This window comes from Haliotis cracherodii, unplaced genomic scaffold, assembly GCF_022045235.1.
Source record: "Haliotis cracherodii isolate W230 unplaced genomic scaffold, xgHalCrac1.p SCAF_3, whole genome shotgun sequence".
Classification (NCBI taxonomy): Eukaryota; Metazoa; Mollusca; class Gastropoda; order Lepetellida; family Haliotidae; genus Haliotis; species Haliotis cracherodii.
Window position 1 is genome coordinate 53,359,707 of NW_027266286.1, and position 25,597 is coordinate 53,385,303.

At 42.0% G+C, this 25,597-nt stretch overlaps 1 protein-coding gene across 1 annotated transcript in view; it reads right to left on the reverse strand.

Moving 5' to 3' along the window:
* LOC139474899 (ras-related and estrogen-regulated growth inhibitor-like) overlaps positions 1-19,030 on the reverse strand; it is a 71,499-nt gene extending 52,469 nt beyond the window's left edge. Inside the window, exon 1 of the mRNA XM_071258091.1 lies at positions 18,952-19,030. Within this exon, the coding sequence (XP_071114192.1) occupies positions 18,952-18,973 (22 nt within the window). The 5' untranslated portion in view covers positions 18,974-19,030. The remainder of the gene's footprint in view (positions 1-18,951) is intronic.
* Between the last annotated feature and the right edge of the window lie 6,567 nt (positions 19,031-25,597).

Below are 25,597 nucleotides of genomic sequence, written 5' to 3' on the forward strand. Positions count from 1 at the left end.
TCCCTTCCAACGCTCTTACAAAGCTATTACCCTAAATGAAGTAAGTCTATTTTTTTTCACAGGTTTGGATTCTCAAGTCTGTGGCTCCTTTTCAATTGTAATGTAGTTGCGTGTTTCTTTCAGAGACTTAGCGTTCGTCTACTTATCCCGGTAATGGTCAGTGAGGTTTTATAACATTTCCACGTGAACACAGTGAATGAGTGAGTGAGTTAGTTTAACGCCGCTTTTAACATTATTCCAGGTATATCAAGACGTGTCAGCTTAATGTGGGAGGAGAGCCCGAAATGATGCAGGTCTCAGACGTTTACCACTTTGGTGAAACCCACGAGCACGGGTATGGTGCTGACAAACCTAGAAACATAATCGGGGCGAACCGGATTCGAACCCACAATCATAAGTTTCTGGCGTGCCCAAGGGACACTGGCTAAAGCAATAACTGTATTTCATTTCAATCCTGTAATGAAGTAGTTTCTACAGCCTAAAAATCGTAGAAAAAATATTTTCTTTTGTAGACCCTCATTTTCATGAAATATTTTCCCCTAATTTTTGCACACATTACTTATTTCAATCACATCATTAAAAATAAAAATTAATCTATATGGGACTCCATAATATTCGTGACAAGTGGGTCTAGATTAATCATGTTTCCATTAAAGAAAAATAGAAATAAACGTTTTCGATTTCCTTAAAACATTTTTCAACCTGGGTTGTTAAGTTATCAGACAGCGAAGTGAGGAAAGCAATGTGCCATCACTGAAACGAATACATTTCATCCACGACTAAAAGCGAGCCTTGGAATGTCTTGGCGAACCGATTGCCCATACACTCAGGAAGCATAAGACTCTAAATCGGACGATGCATAAAATGACTTTCTGTGCTAAATCATTAATCTCTTTCTGGCATATCCGTATTTTTAATGACCGACAATGTAGTTCCGTAATACCATTAGATAGAGCTATAAATAACGTCAAAAGTAGGACTCCTCCGCCATTCACTGTCACTTGAAAGCTTTAAGCTTTAAATGGGAGATGATTTTCACAAAATAAATATCCATAATGCATATCAGAGATGAGATACAGTGCATGCTACGTCACACAGCTCATCATTGTTCGCAGATAATCCAAACAGCCACAGCGTGTGTTTATAAGTGGGGATTGTGCATCATCTCGTCCTGTGCAGCTGAGATACGCTTCATCATTATGGAAGATAGGGATATCGATACTCGGGTCCTCTCAGTTTATTCCTTTACCTACAAAATACCTCGGGAACGTATGGCGTGTTCCTTTGCATACAAAATACAACATGACGACTAAAGGCTTTATTAGAAATAGGTAAATAACTTTATATCGAGCAACATTTATATTAGGGTCACGGCCCTTCTTACGCAAGATCGTGTTGAGTTATGCGTCAGTCACGTGAATTAGTGAAACTAGAGAATCCATTATCGATTCCTTCTTATCCTGGCCGCGATGCAATTTGGGTTTGAAATGGGCTGACATGCGGTATTCATTCACAAAGGGGAGGAAATAGGTAAATCCTCGTACATGTATTTAAGATATACATGTCACTGTCCAAATGGTGTTCGAGTTTCAGATTTACCCAGATTAATATTTCTTGGTTTGTCAGCACCATGCCTGTGCTCGTGGATTTCACCAATTGCAACGTAGTATACGTCTAAGACATGCATCACTTCGGGCCTTCCTACATAACTTGTAAAGCTGACACGTCGTGATATAACCGAAGACTGGCCAAAGCAGAGTCGCTCATGCCAAAGGAGCCTTAACCATTTTACACGAAGGAATTGTAAAGGTATTAGGTACCATCCATTTGGTGGGGTGTCCTGTGATTATTTTAAAAATATAATTTAATCCGGTATTTTTTTCGCTGGATAGGATGGTTGCCCTGAAATAAATATAGAACAGTTGTACGAAATATAACTTTAGTTCCTCTTGAAGCCATGGCCGAAAAAATATTTCGACAAACGTCCGAGCCCCGGGCAGCCCCAGTATATTACATACAGTTAAACGCCTTTGTGTCGAACTTTGATGTGTCGAAATGACGCTTTTCTCGAAATATTTTTTTTGTCCCTGCGTATTCCTTCATTATTTATCATTTTCGGTTGTGTCGAACCTCGGAAAACTGAAGGAATTAAGTAGGTCTCTTTAACTTCGACACAACGGTGTTTGACTGTAGCCGGTCCCTTAGAATAGAGGGGTGCACGTGTACTGGTTGTGTGAGCAGGTGTGAGTGGTTGGTGAGGTTGCCGGTGGAGATGCTGCTGATACGGCCTGTGGGTATATGTAGGTTATCCTGGCGAGATAGCTGACCAAGGCATGCCTGGCATGTTTGTGGCGAGGGGTAACTCGGTGCAGTTGTCATACGTAGTAATGTGGTGGGGATATGTAACGGTGTTTTGATGTGGAAATGTTGCGAAGGTTAGTGACGTTCAGATGCGTAGCAGACAGTGTGGTATATGTGTGGTAGTTGTGGTAGTAGTAGTAGTAGTAGTAGTAGTGGTAGTGGAAGGAGTAGTAGCAGTGGTGGTAGTAGTAGTAGTGGGAGTAGTTGTAATAGCATTAGCAGTAGTAGTAGCAGCGGCAGTAGTCGTAGTGGTAGTAGTAGTAGTAGTAGTGGTAGTGGAAGTGGGAGTAGTAGTGGGAGTAGTAGCAGTAGCAGTAGTAGTAGTGGTAGTAGTAGTAGTAGTAGTAGTAGTAGTAGTAGCAGTGGTGGCCCATGGTAGAGGTGGTGGTAGTAGTAGAAGTAGTAGTAGTAGAAGTAGCAGTAGTAGTAGTAGTAGTAGTAGTAGTAGTAGTAGTAGTAGTAGTAGTAGTAGTAGTAGTAGTAGTGAGTAAGTGAGTATGGTTTGAGCAATATTCCAGCAATATCACGGCGTACCCATGTCGGGACTCGAGCGATTGCTTTAACCACCAGGCTACCCGACCGCCCCAGTCGTAGCAGTAGTAGTAGTGGTAGTAGTAGTGGTAGCAGTGGTAGTAGTAGTAGAAGCAGTGGTAGTAGTAGTATTTGTAGTAGTAGAGGTTCTAGTAGTAGAGGTTGTAGTAGAAGTAGTAGTAGCTGTGGTTGTAGAGGTACACGTTCAGGGTCATTGGGTGCGTTGTGTTTAACGCTGGCTGCAACAGTATTTCAATTACATGACGGCACAAAGTGAGTGAGTTCGGTTTTACGCCGATTTTAGCAATATTCCAGCAATATCACGGCGGGGGACACCAGAAATGGGCTTCACACGTTGTACCCATGTCGGGACTCGAACCCGGGTCTTCAACCTGACGAGCCAACGCTTTACCCACTAGGCTTCCCACTGCCCCGCGCAGAGACGACATACGAGAGGAACACTAAAATGGAAGCAGGCTGTAGGCGTTTTCCACTTTGTAATAATACACCAGCACAGTTCAACCTTAACAATCTGGAATAATATTCGGGGCGATTAGTAACTCAAGCAACTCCAAGCAACGACAACTTGATCACTAGTGTCCCCGTGGAATATCGTCCTGCAGTTTGTCTTCCAGAAGCTTCAACCTCCCTCTCAACAGCTGACAGCCATTGTGATACACCAATCCACATTTCGGTGGCTCCTTGCAAGACAAAACACAACGCACAGGAATTTGAATTACTTTTCCTCTGGTAATGAAAATATCTGTATATGTGTATACGTAGTCTGTCTCACAGTCCCATATTTTTTTCTCTCCCGACCAGCCCATACAGTAATGTCTCAAACCCTAAATGAAGCAAGTCTAGATTTTCCAAAGGTTTCTCCCACCTAACTGGGGCTCCTTTTCACTTTAAGTTGGGCTGTGCACGGTATTCTAGTTATAGCACGGCGTGTCGACTTGATGTGGGAGTAACGCCCGAAGTAATGCAGGTCTCAGACGTTTACCACTTCGGTGAAACCCACGAGAACGGCTATGGTGGGTACAATTTTGACCACAGATTGTATTTACATTTGTGTAACCCACCCGCTTTTACCACGATGATATATTGTAAACGCGTCAAGAAACGAAATAAAGAATCCTGAGAATTTACGCCTCCTTTTTGCAATATTCCAGCAATATCACGACGGGGGACACCAGAAATAAGTTGTACCCATGTGGGGAATCGAACCCGGGCCTTCGTCATAACGAGAGATTGCTTTAACAACTAGGCTACCTCACCACCCCTAGCAACAACTGAAGAAATAAGAATAAAAAAAATTTGACGTTGTGACGTAGATATATTAATTAACACGGAGGAAATTCTACCGTTTTGCACGTGCTACACGTCTTAGCCCTGAATCATTTCGTTCTTCTCCAACCTCCCACATAGAATCCTTAACCCAATGTATTCTGAGAATATGTTTTCCTTAATAAAAACAACCATGGCTCGTTTGAGAACCTGGTGTCACTTCAAATGCGCAAACAGTCGGGACAATACAGAACCAGTTTGCGTCTGTACGACCTCTAGTTTCACACTGGCGACTGACTCTGTCTCCAGACACAAACCCCTTAATTTAGCCTCTGTCCCAGCGGGGCACCAGAAGTCACCGCAGCAATGGAAATTAAAGAATATCTTAATTGGAAACCTGGAAGTTGCCTTCCAACAGTGGCCTACATTTAGCTCCAAGACAGGGCTTTGATGGCGCAGTTCGGAGCAGACACTTGTAGCGTGGTAGGCTTCGCTTCTTTGACTTGCTGTTATCGTAATTGGTCTCACGAGATGAAACGAGACTTCATGCCGAAGCGCATGGCCCGATCAGCCGATGAGATGTCCTTTATATGAATAACACATGCCAACATACAGGTTCCTGGCGGTAATTGGATTTTAAAAATCTACCGAAGAACATGCACAGTTGGTTGAAAAAAAAGTAAAAAAATCACCTTTGACATTTCAAACACGACCTTGACGCCGAAGCTGATACACACAAATTAACCTCTTTTGAGACTCGCTTATATGCTTGTTTGTCCCCCAGAATATGTCATTACCTAGAGGTCCGTCATCACGACGACTTCGTCTGAAAAACACATTACGTTGTTAAAGTAGGTTAATGATAAAGGATAATCAGTATTGCCTTGTTTGTACTTGACTCAAACGACATCAGTTGTCCATTATGGACCTGAGAAAAAATGAATGTTTTTTTTAAATCCCAGGGAAGATGTACAGTGCATGGCGCAGTGCATATGGAGCAGATCGTATGTGATGCCCATTGGCTCTCTGGGCCCTACAACGAAGAGAGCGCGGCGCATCGACTGGCGTTGGTCAATGTCTAAACCGAAGATTTTGTCTGTGCAATATAAATATTTCAAACCAATTCTTGCTAAATTGTATTTTAAGGCATAAAAGAAAGGAGTCCAGAGAATATTTTTCCTAAACTGAAGACATCTAGATTTGCAAAAGTACTTTCGACCTGCTTGGCAGTTTTGGGGTATCTGGGTCAATGTGTGAGACACGTCAATGTATAGTGTCTGGGCTGGTAGATATAAATATTATTTCAAATTAGAGACCATATGGTCACACTGACTGAGGGGTAGTGCTTATCTGATTATCTGCACCAGCTGTGACATCGTAACCTCACTGCATGGGCCTGTGGGTTTGGTTGGTCCAGACTCCAACAGTTTACAAGATGACTTTATAAAACTTTACAGCGTGTGACGTCACGCACTTACTGAAGTTCCGTCCTCATACTGATGCACGTTGTGCATGTACAGAGGCGTACAGACTTGTACAGAGGTGCACAGAGGCGTACAGAGGTGTACAGATGCGTACAGAGGCATACACACTTGTAAAGAGGTGTACAGATGCGTACAGAGGCATACACACTTGTACAGAGGTGTACAGGGGCGTACAGAGGCATACAGACTTGTACAGAGGTGTACAGAGGTGTACAGAGGTGTACAAATGTCATTCGTAGTTTGTCTCAAAGCCCAAGAACCCTTCTGTTTAGCCCTTACTGTAATAAAATTGCCCTAAACCCGTGATGATCTAGGTTAGACTTGGCCTCCGGAAACCATGCTGGCTGTTAGAGGCCACAAACGGGATCGGGTGGTCAGGCTCGATGGCTTGGTTGATGCGTGTCATCGTATCCCACTTGCGTAGATCGATGCTCATTATGTCAGTCAATGGATCTTCTGGCCCAGATTCAATAATTTACAAACCGCCGTCATATAGCTGGAATATTGCTGAGTGAGGCGTTAAACAACAAACAAACAGACTAAGCTATAGCTCTAAATGAAGCAAGTCAAGATTTCCCACAAGTTCGGAATCTCCCATCTCAGTTTAAATGACTTGTTTCTTGTTGCTAACAGACTGATATAATTTCAGAGACTACGCGTTAGTCATGCGGCGCAGATACAAAAACACGGATTAAGGACAGTTCGGTAGTCTAGTGGTGAAAGCATCAAGCGGAAGACCAGGGTTCGATTCTCCACACTGGTACAAATTGTGAAGCCAATTCTTGGTGCCTCCAGCACCATTCCCCCCCCCCCCCCCCCCCCCCGACTGAGTCACTATGTTTGTATGTTGAGCAATTACCTTATTTATTATAGATTCCCGTCATTGATCTTATGATGTAGACTCGGATGTGTCCATTGCATCAGCATGGGAGCCGCATTCTTTGGCTATTTCCGCTGTAGTCATATAAACATATCAAACAGTAATTGCATTAGAATACAGACACATTGCCCAAGTATAATTATGATGGAGTCTTGAGAATAATTCTGTGCTAATAAGCGCGTGAGAACATAATAGTCTGTACATTCTAACCCGAGGCTTACTCGCGGGGAACACTGCACAGGGCCTCGCGGTTAATGCTACACACGCGATACTCGCGGCTCATGCTACAGCCGGAGTAATTAGCGCGCCACTGTTTCGACACACTCCCTGGTGCGACGATGTCCAAAGGGAATTATCATACCACAACTGAAGTTGGAGAACTATCAGATATTCCTGACCAACCGAAGACTTGATGCCAACAGCTTCCAACACAACACTAAAAATGCTCGCGAAGGGTCGCTTGTTCGCCTCTGAAGCAAACAAGAATATAGCAGTATATTGATGATGGGTGTGAAGGGAAAAGGTTCAGAGGAGTACTACGAGAGGCTTTCAATATTCATGCTGTACCATGCTCGTCATTACGCCGTCTAAACCAGCAAGAAATCCTTTCCATGAACCCCTGTTGGTTTAGCACAGAGCCACTGAAAGTTGTGAATCCGCCCCAGTGATGTGAGACTGGGCCTTCACGCGTCCTACACAAACACTCACGATGTTACTGTTACAGATCGAACAGAACAGAGCACTTTAAAAGGTTCCGTGGCATCCGATGGGGAGTCTTGGGACACGGCACAGATTTTCACGAACGCGGGAACACTTTGCGCAGAACTCCGCTCTGATGTCACGAAAACACGCATGAGAATTGGGAAAAGTTAACCCGTCTGTTGGAACGAATTCAGATTGGGCTGCATAATGATCACCGTACGGCCAGAGACCATAACATAGATTTTATGGTCCTTAGTACGATGTATAAGTTTCGTCATGTTTACGACGTCACGACAACGTCAAAAAACATTAAAAAATGAATCCAACTCAAATCTAGAATGATTTGGCAAGTCTAGATTGCCTCAGCTCAGAAATTAAACATTGTTCTGGGCTCTATTTGGATTTCTTATACATGTATATATATTTTGTAGATTATATATGTTTTAAGATAAGATAACTTTATTTCTGGAACTAAATGTTAAGTCTAGATGCCATGGACTGAGACCTGTATATTTAAATTAATAATAAGAAATTGCAATATGACTACTTTTAATCGAACGTGGAACTGGCGTTAAGTTTGATAAGCTTAGTATTAAAACGCTATAAAATAAGTAGCCGGAGGCTGTGTGGAGCTTTATGACGCAAAGTCAATAAATTCAAAAGCAGTAAATCCGTGTTAAGCCTACAAAGAAAACCACAAACTCATCCAATTGAACGATTTGAAAACCTTGTAACACATTTGAAAAACGCCTATTACTCAGGGCTGTTCTTTAATTAACCGCTGTTTCTGCTACTCGAAAGGTCATAAGGTGTTTCTCGTAAAGATCTAATTCCTGTTTCTAACTGCCTTCAACCATTAACAGATATTAACAGCTCTTCTTTCGATCATGTTCCGAGCCTTGATATGGAAACGGTGAATGAGCTTGTTACTATTATCACAACAATATGACAGAGCTGGACGTCAGACTTGTCTTCGAACATTGTAATCATCGCAGGAATCGAACCTTTGGTGTTTCGAGCGAATATGCATACTACTGGACTACCCAACCGCTCCCATAAAAACTAAAGCCAGCGGCTTAAACCAAAGATTCACACATTACAAAGCATGTATGCACCAGTTAGTGAGTGAGTATGGTTTTACGCCGCTTTTTTAGAAATATGCCAGCAGTTTCACGGCGGGGGACACTAGGGTGTCGTTATACCAAGCCTACCATACCTTAACATTAACCTACGACTGTCGTAGAGCTAAGGTTGTTTTGTACGACACCCAGAACTGAGCTTCACACATTGAACCCGGGAGGGGAATCGAACCCGGGACGTCGGCCTGACGAACTAACACTTTAACTACTGGGCTACCCGACCGTCCTCCAAAATACACAAATGAACACAAAGGTACTGTGTCAATATGAGTGTTTTTTAGTGCAAGCCCCATGTTAGGATAAGACAATGGCTGTCATTCACAAGTGAGGAAGGAATATACTCAGACCCTCAAAGACTTTACTACCGTGAGCGAGTACCGGAAGCGGGAAGTAGAATGGACATGGAAACTAAACAAATGTACACAAAACTGGTAAGGCCGTTAATTACCGAAAAATCGAAATTGGAATTTTTAAATCACTACTCACTAAGCCCCTTTAAATAGATCCGAATCTTAAGTTTTTAGACTTTTTTTTATGTTCTATTCAGATCTACAGTTTTAGAATTACGTAAAGTGACTTATGTTTTCCATTCCGTAGTTGTACTTTTTGATGTTATCCGCCTTGGCGACCAGCCACGTGGTTCCATCCGTCGGGAATCGCATCTTTCCTTCAAGAACGGTCGCAACTCGGCTTGTCCCAGAGTGCACCAGTTAGTCACAAGTGATTCAGAAAACTTGTAAAAAACAAGAAATAATCAGGGTACTTTTTTTTCTCAGGATCTGTATAATTTATAAATTTAACACCACGTTAAGAATTTGTGATGCAAGTTATAAGATGTGTTAATGAATGAGAACTAGGCTTTGTTCATTTCATGTTATGGATTTATAACGCTATCAAATGCACTCATGAGATTCCGTTGTGTGGAAAGGGCTGATCGTGGTTTGATTTGATCTTGAAATTGGTAACTCGGCCATTTTCTCTCATCTTAGTCTCATGTCTCTGCACTTGAAATGCCAGAAGAAACAGCAACAAAGGGGCCTTTATCAAACCTCGTTCTTTCGGCTGGTGTGTTTGAAAATCCGAGAATACACATTTCAAAATGAAACTCGACCTGCCTATTAGTTAAAAAAAGGTGATCAGAAAGAAGGATGCCAAGTGACCAAACGATGTGTTGGTTAAAGACTCGTAGTAGCTGTGCGAAATGAGGGTCGTGGTCTAGTAGATAGAGCGTGTTCCCGGAAAGCATCCCAACGCTAAAAGATGGTACTTGTTGTTACCCTGCCTGGCGCTCTGCATCAAGGGGATACCACGAGGACTTGTCGGCTCTGAGTGAGTATACTGTGTCTGAGTGGAGCATCCATAGTGAAATTACAGCATGATATCTCAGTGGTCTATCACCATTAAACCGGCATAAGTCCGTACTGGGAAATGCAGCCACATAGACGCCCGCGCGCGCACACCCCAACAGACGTGCATGAACGTCGCTACGTAAGTGCAAAATTTTGAAACCGACGTTACAAACCCCATTTCACCACACCTCACCTCTGCGATATGACATGTATGAATGTAACCATAGCGTTACAAGGTGAATGGTTATCTGCGGGTACATCTACATGACGTACAATGCGCTGCTGGAGAGAATGGCTGAGTGTTGCTTCATCTCTCAGCGTTGTGGAGATGTTTCCTGTCATAGTCTGCATATTTCTCGTATATATTAATCGCCAGCCTCATACCTGCCTTCCCATCTGTCTAAACACTCTCTTCTGAAATACTCGAATTGTAAATACCGGCTGTCTCCCCCATGGGCTGTGCGGCGTTCCGAGTACAGGTAATTGTGTGTTACAGCACCCATGTATCGGGTCCCGGAGATACAGCAGGCATGTACACGGCACAGACAGATACTTCCAAAGAACTGCGTCTGCATTTCAAGAATTCTGCTTATGTTAATTTTCATAATAGGTGTATAGTCTAGAATGCTTACGGGCCAAACATTTGATTTGTACCAGAGTCTACTGACAAAAAAAAATATCTCCAGGTTTTACACACTTGAAAAAAAAAACTTGGAAAAAAGTGTTTAGACCCCTAAATGCTTTTTCAGATCCTCCTTTCAGAGATAAAAAGTGTCTTTAAGAATTGGACGAAAAGGTCTCCTGCTCTTTCAAAAATCCCAGACGCCCCGAAAATTTATTGTCGGCCCATTACCTTTAACAAGTGTAGTGTACAAATACGATGACACCTGGTCTGTCCAAGGTTCGTGTCCATCTAACCCAGTCTGGACGCAAATAGTGAATTATTGCAGTTTGACTTACTATCTTAATTAACAATCGCGTAAAATATCTCTTTAAACATCTTTGGCGTTCTCTCATTTTGGCACTAAGACGTGGGCAGTTACTAAGATAACCGATGAAAATGTGTCTTGAGGCAATATGCAATTTATTACTCTTGGTGTGGTCATTATGAGAAACCAAGGACTCTATGTTCAGGCCCCTGGGGTGGACTGCCCTCCTTCGGGGTGGGGTCCGAGGGCCCGGAATTTCGGATAATTATCTCGCCAAGAGTACTCAATTTTGTTGTTGTGTCGAAATCAGTTATAAAGTGCTTAGTTTCTCATTTTTTGCAGTCTTCTTTTTATAACACGATGCCGATTCACTGAGATCTTCTTCAAGCTAGGCGGATTTAGCATCGACACTCGCAGATGCCAAGTCAATATTGATCATTGACATGTCAATAGTGATCATGTGACGAGTCAATATTCGAAGTCAGTTTCACGTGATTTCACAAAACCTTCGGGTCAGCTCTTTATCGTTAGGTTAGCACTGAAATTTATTGTTTCGTCGCATGATATGAATTAACCAATGATATGCAAAGTTTCTTAATAGAGTTATACAATTACTTATAAAGTGATTAAATTCGGAAAAAAATATCAATCTTGTTACTTTTGGGGAGCGAATGAGTCGGACTTCGTGTCAACTTAACATCATCTCCCCGAGGCAAGGGAGTTAACTGACTGTAAAAGTCCAGTTTCCACCCTTGCCGAACTAGGCTGGGATTATGGAGTTATATTTTGGCTGGACTAACGAGTCTATGCATAGTCCAATCAAAATCGCGTTACGAATTCGACATCCGGTTCGTAAGCAACATGTACAACATGCAGGATTTGCAAAGGATGTGTACTGTCAACTGGGCATAGACAGATATTTTCCAAATCTTTTTATGTCTTTAATCAAGGTGCAGACGTGATTTGATGCACTTCGCAGGCATAGCAGGGACAGAACTCGTAATCGCCAGAAATTCCAGCCTAGTTCGGCAAGGGTGGAAACTGGACTTTTACAGTCAGTTAACTCCCTTGTCTCGGGAAGATGACTTAACATTGGAAGGGACCAATTTTGACACAGATAGCATCGTTCGTTTATCACTTGATAAAACCTATGAATATTGCTCGCAGACAAAACACTGTAAGGTAACGACCATTTAAAAAGTAAAGACCCACAACTAAATATTTGAGGACATTCTGTGCAACCTTATGCTCAAAGCCTGGTGCAAAACCTGTTTTCGGTATATTCTGGAAAAAGAATGTCCTAACAGAAAGGGTTCTTGTACTGGAACCAACGGTCTTCGGATCCTGACACAGCTAAGGGACATGACTCTATTCAGCGAATTGCAGCGCTTGGCCATAAAACCTAGAAACACTTTTAGGAACAAGAGATTACATTGTTATGACGTTATTTGTTTACGAGGTAGCTCGAGGCACCTGAAGATAGTGTATCTATGCCGCCATTACTAAAAGCATTAACACACGTAGGCCAGATAATATATACAGCTGTGATGCTCACCGACAAAAACACAGACACACACTGGGCCCATACAGACACTCCGAGCATAGCTGATGCACACACGTATACTCCGAGCATCACGCAATCCTTGTACCCCCATCCCGAACTGTCTTAACACGGCGCGTCTGTATACGGAACACGTTTACGGGGGTACGATCACCTGTATCAGCTGTGAAGGGAGTGATGTAGAGGCACCATGGGGCTTGGGGGTTGGTTAGTTGAGAGGAGAACGGGTAGCCATTAGCCCAGCAGTCTTTATCATAGCTTACAGCATTCCGACCCAGATAGACAACAGGTGTGTGAACTACACACCAAGAGCTTCCACATATACACTTGTGTAGATCTGAAGAAATTGTTGAGTTGTGTGGTTATGAAAGCTTAAGTATAATTCACAGGGTTAATCCTATTTTAGAATGAACCAACAATAAAAAGTATACACCTATGTTTGATGGTGACTAAAATGCATCAAAAATAAAATGGTTATTCGATGGTGATGTAGGTGATAGTTCAAGTTTGCAGTCTTTCGCCTGTTGTTTTGGGTTTAACGTCGCGTCCAAGATTATTGCACTTATATAGCGACGTGCAGGCACGTGTGTGTGTGTGTGTGTGTGTGTGTGTGTGTGTGTGTGTGTGTGTGTGTGTGTGTGGCTGCTTGTACTTGTCCGGACTGATGCCGATTTATAGTGCTAGCTCACTGAGATATCATGCCGCAGTTTAACATGAATACCCCACTCAGACACAGTATACTGTCTCCGAGCCGACCAGTCCATGTTTTAGCCCCTTAATGCCGAGCGCCAGACAGGGTAACAACTAGTACCATCTTTTAACGTCTTTTGGTTTTGGGATCGAACCCCGAACCTTCCTCTCTCCGGGCGGACTCTCTACCACTAGACCACGGAGGCGGTCCGTTTGATGACGTTTGCACATGCTTGGTCGAATTCAATATTTAAGCGTATACTATTTCTTCCCAGCAGTGTATGTTTATGTCAGCAGCGAAGGATTGAGTGGGCGGACACGATGACTTGGTTGATAACATAAATCGATATCGTACCCCGACAGCGTGGGATGTCGCTCATAATATCAGTCACTGGATTGTCTGATCCAGATATATTTTTACACGCCGCAGTGATGTAGAAGTAATATTGCTATGCGGCGTTATACAACACACCGACACAAGGAGTGAGTGAGTGAGTTGGGTTTAACGCCGCTTTTAACAGTATTCCAGTTATATCACGGCGTGTCAGCTTAATGTGGGAGGAAAGCCATTAGTGATGCAGGTCTCAGACGTTTACCACTTCGGTGAAACCCACGAGCACGGGTATGGTGCTGACAAACCTAGAAACATAATCGGGGCGAACCGGGATTCGAACCCACAATCATAGGTTTCTGGCGTGCCCAAGGGGGGCGACTCTGCACAGCGAATCGCGGAGTCTTAGACGACTGGGCCACCCGTGCCCCACCAACACAAGGAATTAATACAAGAACGTTGTATTATGTACAGAGCTTTGAAGATCCTGAACATTTGACCCAGAATATTTGCTGTTATGTATGCACCGTGACCGTAGAAAAGCGACAAAACCCTGTCCATAGTAAAAATATAGCCGCTAAAACCATAGTCGATTGTACTATTGCGACTATATCACGGGCATGTGTTCATGAATTACGAGGAAACAGTCATGATAGAAGGTGTTTGCGATAAGGTGATCGTATCCTGATCCACCGGTGGTTCCCGTACCAAACAGATCAGTTCCCTGCTCCCTAGTCAGACCTGCCCTCTATATTCCAGAACCCAGTCAGGCAGCCACGACGTGGACAGTAATCCCTGGAAGGTGCTGGCTGTAATAATGTCTATTGTACATAGATGTAGGCATTCCACTTCAGTTACAATGAAACAGGAATAACGACCTTTAGGAATATATGTAAGTTTACCCTGGCGTATATTGTCTCAAAGAAATCCGAGCTGATCCTATGTACGAAGCTGTAGACAGTCATTCGCCAGTTAATCGATAACATCATCCGAAAAGTCCTCCTGTGATGAATCTCAATGTACAATATACATTTTGATGAAGAAAATATGGACAGATTTTATATTTCCAATTCAAAAATTAAACGATGAAAACGTCTAACTACCCGATCCAATTTGAGACTACTCTTACGACGAGATGAGAGTGACTGAATGAGTATTGCTTTACCCCGCTTTAGCAATAGCCAAGCAATATCAACATCACAAATGTATACTCATTGCATCCACGAGGGGAATCGACCCACGTGACTAGCGATCCCTTTATCCACTAACCCGAGCATTTAGTACTATTTCATCCATATGTCTTGTCATTCCAGAATTGCTATGGTCTATCGGATCACTGTCTTAGAGAACTATACCACAGTCCAAGGGTTGACGATCAGAAGATGGAATCAAGTAGACTTCGTTGCACGAACTGTGTTATCAGGATGGTTTGACGTCTTGGATATACACGTACGTATTGTCATCACCAGTCGTTTAATGATAGTATGCGCGTGTGTTGCGTTGCGTTGCGTTGCGTTGCGTTGCGTTGCGTTGTATGCAAGGTTGGTTATCCACCGGGTGAACTGGAAAGAATATGTTGAAACTGCCGAGGGGTCACTGTAACTTCAATCTTCTAAACTGAACAATACGGTATGGTTCAAAACACGTCAACTTTCGAGATATATAGACGCGAACCGTTAATCTGTTTGTTCGGGAAACGTAGGGGCGAGGTTGTAATCCAACTTTATTCATGATCTGTTCATCTGGTAGTACTATTATCTGGCCAGCTTTGAACCGAACCGATGGATAAAAGTAGCACCGCTGTGGACGCGGACATATATATGCAATTGGCTTTGGGCTTAAAACCAAAATTTCCAGCCGGTAAAACGAGGGTCCCCGAAGTCCTCCGAAGGCACGAGTTTGTGCCATTCGTCACCACTCTCCCCTTTCCGTAACCTGCAAGAAGACTCGTCCCCCCTATCGATGAATGTTATGTGAGAAAATACGACAAACCAATCAGAATGAGTGTATGATTTCAAGTTCTTCGTCAAAGAATCCCTCAAAAATAATTTTTCATTTTATATATGTCTTGCATCTTAAAATATACCGAAGACACAGTTAAATGTGTTCAATCATACTGACAGTGTATAATTCCGCATGTACCGATGTGCTGTAACTTGCATCTGAAATATCTATAATATATGGGGAAATATATGTGAACCATCAAGCAACGAGTTGACAATAGTTTTAGGTATGCCCGTTTGCGCTAAGACGAAACCCGGTCGCAAAAATGGCCATGAGAGGGGCACGAGTCGCTATTCGGCTTGTCCCGGAATAACACGAGCTGGAGTTTGTGCACGTGGTCCAACGAGATGCAGCGAGGTAAAATAAAGATCCAATGTGGCTTCACGAAACGCGAGACATCTGGATGCGACACTAAGTGAATGTTAACACTTGATAACTTGGTAACCTGTTGATGAAAACCTCGACGTGATGGTACTCCACCCCAGGGAGGACTGGAGGTGTCAGTAGCGGTTATGCAGTTGCGGCCAGTGACCTTTGCTTGAAATTAATATTGACCACTCGATGGCTGTGAAGGACGGACACTCCCGCTGGGTTGAGCGTGGGAAGTGTATTGACCATCGGAATTATATTGTCCGATCTCGAAGGGACCAATTTTCAGTAATATTTGACGCGGACTTACGGTGCGACACAATATCAGTTAGATTAGTGTTGAGGGGAGGCTGGGGAAGGGAGGGGTGTGTGTGTTATCTGTGGGGGTAATGAGTGGTCAGGGGTAGTGATGACAATGAGGTAGGGGTGGAGGTAGGGGTGAGTAGGTCTGTTCTTCAACTATTATGAATAAGGAATACTGAGATAGCGTGCAGCTCGAGGGTGTGAATATTTGAAAGCGTCCCAAGGTATGAATAGTATGGTGTTAAGATATTGGGAGTATCGTGAACAGTATGAGGTCAAGATACTGGAGGTGTCGTGAACAGTATGAGGTCAAGATACTGGGAGTGTCGTAAACAGTATGAGGTCAAGATACTGGAGGTGTCGTGAACAGTATGAGGTCAAGACACTGGAGGTGTCGTAAACAGTATGAGGTCAAGATACTGGAGGTGTCGTAAACAGTATGAGGTCAAGATACTGGAGGTGTCGTAAACAGTATGAGGTCAAGATACTGGAGGTGTCGTAAACAGTATGAGGTCAAGACACTGGAGGTGTCATAAACAGTATGAGGTCAAGACACTGGAGGTGTCGTAAACAGTATGAGGTCAAGATACTGGAGGTGTCGTAAACAGTATGAGGTCAAGATACTGGAGGTGTCGTTAACAGTATGAGGTCAAGATACTGGGGGTGTCGTAAACAGTATGAGGTCAAGATACTGGAGGTGTCGTAAACAGTATGAGGTCAAGATACTGGGAGTGTTGTAAACAGTATGAGGTCAAGATACTGGAGGTGTCGTAAACAGTATGAGGTCAAGATACTGGAGGTGTCGAGAACAGTATGAATGAAATACTACCGGTGTTGCCGGTTGGGCTGGCCATGCCTACCATTTTCACGAACATCACTTATGTCCAGTTATCCATGTATATACATTTCAACGTTCCTTTGCCTTTTACCCCAATGGAATCTGTTTCGAAATAGTGCTCATTCTCTGGCTTTGACTTTTTATATTTACATGTATATTTGTTTTATTAGTGTAAAACATAATCAGAAAAGTGAAATGAATTGATGGTGTAATATGAAGCTCATCCTGTGAGTAAACAATTTGTTTTGTTTAAGTTGTCAAGCCCCATGGCTCTGTGTAGGATGTAATCATATAGCTTTGAAGTAATGTGAATGGCACAAATTCCCCCCACCTACAGAGCTTCCATATCCACTTTGGAAACTTGTGGCCACTTACAGACGAGGCTGGGGATCCAGGGGATACACGAAATAACGCACAATCCAAATTTGTAAGCGTTTACTGAGACGATTCCTGACACTTGAAGATCAGCCTTGGTTAAATCTGCTGAGTGCGCAGAATTGTACAATTTATATGAGTGCATGTAGGGGATAAGTGCTTGACTTAACTACACTCGTCTTGGCAAATGTGATTTATTACTACCGATCAAGAACAGAAATAAATGATCTATTGTGAGGCTGTTGTCGGGACTAAACCATGGCAGCGACATAGTCTGGGTTTTATAGCACCCTTGTGATCAGTGTTCCAGGGTTCGCAATAACGGGGATAGGTTTAACCTTTCCGAGTTCACTGCACAACGTCAGAAGGTCTCCTTACTCGCGTCGGGAATAAATTATTGAGGAGTTACACATCGGGGGCTTTGGTCTCTATATAATCAGCGTTTGATTGATAACACAAGATCAACTCGAAATTTGAAATGCATGTTCGTGCAAGACGGTTTCAGTATCCAATGATTAATTGGTGCTGTATATGTCGTAAGGGGTTTTGGAAGGTTGAAGGGGATCAAGTCTCCTTGAAAGTTAGAGTCATACGTACGTCATAGCAGAAAAACCCCACATACTAATCTTAGTTGTGCCTATTCTGGTGCTGTTATGTAGGTCAACATTGTTTTGGAACAATCATTGCTACCTGCCGATATAAAGTATTGATTTTCTTTCTTTCATTTCAGAATTGGAGGCCACATGGCCAAGATTACAAAATTGATTTGGAATCTTCAGATGACAAACTTACTCATTACAACTAAAGATTAATGATTATAAATATCTGCGATATTTGCTTTTTTATATACACCTCTGTATTTTGAATCTTTGGTTATTTCATAATTCCCTGTTCATAACCTTCGGGATTAATGATTATTAAAATATAGCTGAGCCTCATTTATCCGGACATACTAAATCAGGACATCTTGTTCACGCCCGGGTTGGACCGTTAAAATGACGTCGAATACACGCGGATTATTCCGTGTCTCAGGACGACCAGCAGCCATGTGAAAGTCACGTAAACTAGTGAAACTTGTTCTGATATGGATTCCACCCAATACTGGCAGTGATTGTTTGTCAGAGGAACTGTTCTAAAAAATACATGAATGGATAAAAATACAGAGTTGACACGAGAGAAGAGGCTTTTGTTTTGGGGATGTTAAAAGGGAACTTAATTCCTACTTGAAATGTACGTGTATTTTGAAATCAGGTAAATTGTAAACACAATACAATAACAACTATAATCATCACGTAACCTTAACTTAATTCAGATATATAATATTGTCAAAGTAGACACAATTTATTGATAACAACTTGATAAGTTTGACAATGGTATAAGGATCTTTACCGAAACGTCGCCTTTACAGAATTAAAGAAGTTATTATCCATAGATTGTGTCTACTTTGTCATCCGTCAACTTCTAAATAATGCCTATCAAACAGTATCATATTGTATACTTCCTCCGCAAAAACTAAGTCTTAAACCTGACCATAGATATGTGCACGTGCCTCCTGTGCTTACGTGTGTGCGTAAGTCTGTGACTGTGTCTGTTGTACGTACGTGCGTGCGTTGGTGTTAACGTACGCGCGTACGTGATGCATACATAGCCTAGCTACATACGAATACACACGTATCTCCCTCAACGTGGCGCCTTGTCTCTAGGATAGCATAATATTTTATAGATAGAACGTTTGTTATGCAAAACACAAATACAAATACCAACTAAAAGAGTCGGTTATATTGAGAATGATAATTGAATAATGATCTACAGACTTACCTGGCATCACAGAAGGGTACATGTGGTGAAGAAAAGTAATTATTTCACGGGTTGGTATTTATGCAACCAGGGAGGTCATGACCTTACGGCGTCACGTGATATCTAAACAACACGACGTAGATTTGAAGATCGTTTGAGGTCAGGCTATCTGAGCAACAACACGAAAATAATATATTTACATAATTTAATATCTCCGAATTGTGACGGAATTACTTCAGCGCTAGGTTATCACGGAAAGCAGCGACCTTGAAGGTTAAAGGTGAACACTGATATCAATACAACGTGCCAAGGATTTTACATGATCTTACTCGTCTATTCCTCCTTCGACGCTTTGTAAATACTACATGTGGATTCCTTGAAATTAATTCTCAAATGTCGCAGTATTTTTAAGTTTTACTGTTCTCCATGGCAACGGGTAGGAGTGTTAATAAGTAGTGGTTCGCTCGCGATCGCCTGGTAAAGGTTAGGATAGGATTCCTGACTTTTGAAATATGAATTTATATGGCTGCAGTAAACAGACGTGGTGTCGGGTGCACGAATACTGGACATACACTGACTGGAACAAAGAATAAGTGTTTACGTGTTTACTTTATGTTATGAGGATTGGGTTTGTTCGGAATAATAAACGATTGTTGACATTCGGAAAAGATGCATGTATGGAGGTGACGCCGTGCACGGAACTGTTCATTGTTTACCGGGGGCGTTGAGGAAAGATTGTTTCCCTATTATTGCACCAACTTGTATGGTCTGGGGTATTTGTTGAGTAGTTTAACAGATGTTTCTCGACTGTGATCTTTGATTTATAAACGCAAACATATATATGGAGTTACGTACAAACTCAATCACTGTATAAACATTTCACTTATACATGTTATAAGGAAATTATATGTCAACAATAATAACATCAGAGATTTTTCTTTGTTTGTTGATTAACGCCGCACAATATTGCAGCTATATGAAAAATGTTCGAGTCTAAACCTGACAATCCAGTGATTGACATCATGTGCATCGATCCACGCAATTGGAATACGATGATATGCATCAACCAAGTCAGCGAGCCTGACCACCCGATGGCCTCTTACGGCAAGGATAGTCGCCTTTTATACAGCAAGAACGGGTTGCTGAAGACCTATTCTATAACTCCAGAGAGTGCTTATTTAGCCGTTAACACAAACCTAGGAAATCAGTGACATCTTTCCCCAGAGTAATAAAACCCAGTGTTTGAAAGCAGTCCGATTGTGGGTGTGGCCTAGCTTCATTAACCAATCAAACACCAAGGAATCACTTGCAATTGATTTATAACATTAACATTCCGAGGGACAAATATGCAAAAGAAAAGACTTGACGTTGTTGGTTGGTCAAATCTGTACCAATTCATGCACCTCTTTGGTGAACTCTCATATACATTGAATTATTTCACTCACTCACTCGTGGCTAACATTTATTGGTCTTTTGGCATCGTTACCATTCATTTTGGTGCCATTAAGGTGATAAAGTCTACAACCAGACTCACAGCAGTGTGACTAACCATTTCCAGTTTTTCTTTCACATTAAGGCTGGAGTAGCTTTGTGGTCAAAGTGTTCTCTCCTCATGCCGAAGTTCCCGGTTCGATCCCTGGCATGGGTACAACGAACCAAAAATATTTTTTTACAGCTGCCACATTGCTTGAATATTATCAAATACAACATGAATCACTTACTATTTTTCACTTACCGCAGATCTATGAATAAACTTCAGAGTATATGACTATTATTTATTTCGGAAAAACGTCGATCAGGCATTTTTCAATATGGGCGTTTTTTGAGAGAGATGCTTTTGCATAAAAAAATCAGTTATGTTTCAAATGTCTATCCACTTTTGATAGTGTGTTTATTTAAATTAGGCCTTTATTTCGTTTGTGGCATTATTCAGCGAAGCCGCTTATTCACGGTTGACGTTTTTACAAGGATGTGGGGGGACGGGTGGCCCAGAGTTGCGTCCCTTGGGCACGCCAGAAACCTATGATTGTGAGTTCGAATCCCGGTTCGCCCAAATTATGTTTCTAGGTTTGTCAGCACCATACCCGTGCTCGTGGGTTTCACGGAAGTGGTAAACGTCTGAGACCTGCATCACTTCGGGCTTTCCTCCCACACTAAGCTGACACGCCGTGTTATAACTGGAATACTGTTAAAAGCGGCGTTAAACCCAACTCACTCCTCACTCACTCACTCACTCACTACAAGGATGTACGGTATTCGCTCGCGTCCCTCCACATAAAGCTGACATACCGTGATATAACTGATAAACACGGGGTTAATCTGCTTAATCACTATCTCTTTAATTTAAGCCCTTAATTAATAAAACAGCTTAGTCATGATACATTTACCAAAGAAATATTTCCAAACTCATTTGTTGTTTGGTGTACACTGCTCATACCCGGTGTGAATAAACACTGATTGGCGCTCAAGCACGTGACATAGTCAAGTAAACACAGCATTCCTGTGATAGTTATATGTGTCAGATCTTGACAGGTCACACATTTAATCTGTAGCGGCGTTCTTCTGGGATACAAATACCCTTTGTGCAAATACAACAAGTACTTTTTAACCTTGGCAGTCCTGAATATAGGTTTTGTCCTACATTAATACTTTTTCGAAACTTGATTTCTTCGATAAACACAAAAATCTTTTTAAAAAAGTAAACAAAATATAAAGAACGCGTAGGCAACATTATCTGTGTTTTGACTTAAGTTTTTCACACATTCCAGAGATTTGAAAGAAACGCTTGAGAAAGGTTGCATTTTGTCATACGGTACAGCCGTTATATATCGTACATGTGTAAGGGCAGATCGATGGGGTTATTGTTTGTTTTGTTGTTGTTTGTTTGCAATATAAAGCTTGTATTTAAATAATAGAACCTGAACCAGACAATCCAGTGATTCACACAATGACTCTCGATCTACGCAAATGGGATATAATTGTCCATATAGACGAATACTGACGTAATTCACCGTTATGTTTTAAACTTGCATCCCATCACGATAACTTGGATTAAAGTGTATTTAATATCAAATCTTCTGATATATCATACATTTGATGATGTTATAATGGTCATAAGTATTAATAACAATATTCTATCATTTGATTATAAGATACTAATTTAATGAGAATTTTATCAGTACATTTTCGAGAGGCATCACTGGACACCGAATAACTATTCTGGCAGTGACTAGCCATCGACTCACCATCGACTGACCATCGACTGACCAACCACTGACCATTGAAGTGAAGCCTAGATATTCATTTTAATTTAATTACGGATGCCTAGAACTTATCAGGACGACTACACTAATGGGAGCATACAAACTAACACCTGCATGTATGAATTATTTTTATGTTAACATGGCCAGTATTTTCTTCAAACTTTATCAAGTGTCTTAACATTAGATTCCACCTTTCAGTCACTGCTGGCAAGACCCATCAATCGTTTCAACTCCTTGGGGAATACTCTTCACTCTCTGAACACGACCATGACAAGCTACAGAAGTCACAGAACAGAATACAGTCCACGGCTGCTGTAAATACCTTGATCTACATCCCTGCCGTGGCATCGTGGTCAGATTATACTGACCAGACTGGCCACTGTTCGGGGATCAATTGACATATGTCTGCGGGACTGGCATCATCTATTATTCAAACGTTCGAGCAACAAGGCAAGGTGTAAATGGATACATCGGACAGACGTAGATTGTGTGAAACTGACCAGCGTCCAGACGGGCGAGAGTAAGCGCTTGTTGATCTTGTTATCAGATGAAGGGCTTAACTGACTCTAAATATTGACCAAGCTTTTCCAACATCGAGGTCATCTCTCATTCGGAAACCATCGTTACTTTCCGTCAATGCGCTTTACATACACCAAGAGAACCTTTTCATCATTCCACTTAATTAGTGATGATTTGGAAACGGTAAACTGACTTTTCCAGATTCTATTTCTTCAGTTTTTTCCTGGTTGTGAGTAAAAAAGACATGTAAAGAATTAAGTTAACTTCCGAAAAAAAATCATCTGACGAGTGATTATAAAGGTCAGAATCCATAAATATGTTTCTTTGAAATTTTCTATTGCTTCTTTGTAGATGGCACTATAAAAAACAGTTCACAATGCATGTAACTTCTTTCAGTGGCATTTAGAAGTTGGAGTGATGAAGTAAGACGAGTTCTATGGATGAACAACTTCTTTATTACAATTAGTGCGACGCATGTATTATGCACGCTGCGGTCTCCGTATCCCGTCATCCGTTTCTCGGTTTAATATCAGTTTGTCTATAGTGAGTGAGTGAGTATGGTTTTACGCCGCTTTTAGCAATATTCCAGCAATATCACGGCGGGGGACACCAGAAATGGGCTTCACACATTGTACCCATGTCGGGAATCAAACCCGGGTTTTCGGCGTGACGAGCCAACGCTTTAACCGCTAGGCTACCCGGCCGACCCCAGGTTGTCTATAGCCACTACTGGGGGCTGCAGATCGACAAGTTAGAGTGAGTGAGTGAGTATGGTTTTACGCAACGTTTGGAATATTCCAGCAGTATCACGACTGGAGACACCAGAAATGTGTGGAAAGGAACCCGGGACGTCGGAGTGATGATAGAACGCTTTAACCACTAGGCTACCCCACGCCTCTGACCAGTTAGAAAAGTCTGTCAATGTACACTGTGCGATTTACAGTGCACTTCTACGATCACATGGTTACAATAATATAATATTTTAAAAATCTGAACACCAATCCTTTCCGTTATCGCGCGCCTCCATACGTGTATACCCGTAGCGGTTTCGTAGGTGTCGCCATCATGTTTTATATTTATATACGGTTCTTGTTTTCGATTGGAATACGTCAAAGTCACTTTAGCTTTTAAAAAGGTATACGTATTCCGAGGTAAGGGGTCGATCCGTACCTCCCTAGTAGGGACACACAGAAAACAAATTATATAATTATTAAACGATTAATGGATGTTTGTTTGTTGTTTAACGCCGCACTCAGCAATATTCCAGCTATATGACGGTGGTCTGTAAACAATCGAGTCTGGACCAGACGAGCTAGTGATTGGTATCATGATCATCGATCTACACAACTGGGATATGATGACATGCATCAACCAAGTCATCGAATCTGACCATCCGATCCCGTTAGTCGCCTCTCACGTCAAGCATGGTCACCTTTTACGGCAAGCATGGGTTGCTGAAGACCTATTCTACCCTGGCTCTTCTCGGGTCGATGAATGGATGTTTGTTTGTTGTTTAACGCCGCACTCAGCAATATTCCAGCTATATGACATTTGGGATATGATGACATGCATCAACCAAGTCATCGAGCCTGACCACCCGATCCCGTTAGTCGCCTATCACGTCAAGCATGGTCTCTTACGGCAAGCATGGGTTGCTGAAGACCTATTCTACCCCGGATCTTCACGGGTCGATGAATGGATGAGGGTGTACAACAACCGCTGCTTCATATATACTGAAAAACACATACTTTTGACTAATATAAGGTAAATATCTATAATAATTTTATATACCCCTTTGCTTTAAATTACGCATTGTTCACACATTACCATAAACATACAGAGATGAGAACACGATGAACGGCCAACAATCATACCTATCTTTGGAATTTCGTAATGAAGTAAGCTACCGGGGAAAACAAAGTAGACGCTTGGAAACTGGATGTGACCCTAAAATTACAAACGTTTTAATAACGTCGATAGGCTGAATGAAAACAGTCGCCGAAACACTGCAAACTTAAGAACCAAAGCACAACTATGATAACCGTATCAAATATATCACTTGGATAACCAACTCTTGTTTATTTCATTTTAACCACCATCAAAAATGGGTGTATACTTTCTTTTGACCAGAAGTGTACGAGTTTCTAATTATGTTAACCAAGGTTCGCCACGTTCCAACATGGCTGCCCGTGTCATCAGAGGCGCATTACCCTCGGTGCAACCCTGGTGTGTTCCGATTACAGTGACGCAGTTTCGGCAGATTATGAGTTGTTAGACAAGGCGGCAGGCATACACCGATGGTTTGTTCTGGCGTCGTGACTGGCGAGAACAAACATATGCTTGAAATACCTCCCTTGTGCTGCTCGTAGTACACACTCGGCTAATGACTTGGCTAGTGCCGGAGATGTGTATTTGTGAACGTATTTGAACAGTTCGAGCTAATATTGCGCTCAAAGTGAAAACAGAATATAACGCATTTTACATTGACATTTCCGTAAGTATTATGAACGGTGATTTTTTTTCTGTTTTTTTTTAGGGATGAAACAGGTAAGGATGCAATTACGCTATTACATACGCATTACGCGATTACTCGAATTGGTTGTACGACGTGATCTATAGCTTGAACAATGCTGAGTGCGGCGTTAAACAACAAACAAACGAACGAAGTGATCTTGCTGTACTCGAGAAATGCATAATTATTCAACTAGCGAACCCTTCCCTGTTTCATAGTGATTCACAAACACATGCTAATAACACAGTCAGAATCGTACAATGAACCCTTTCAGCAGAGATTTCTGATGATGATGAAAAGGGTTTAGACCCATCATCGATTATCCAGAGTATTATATCTTCGTTATTGTATGATAAATACCCTTGACCCCATT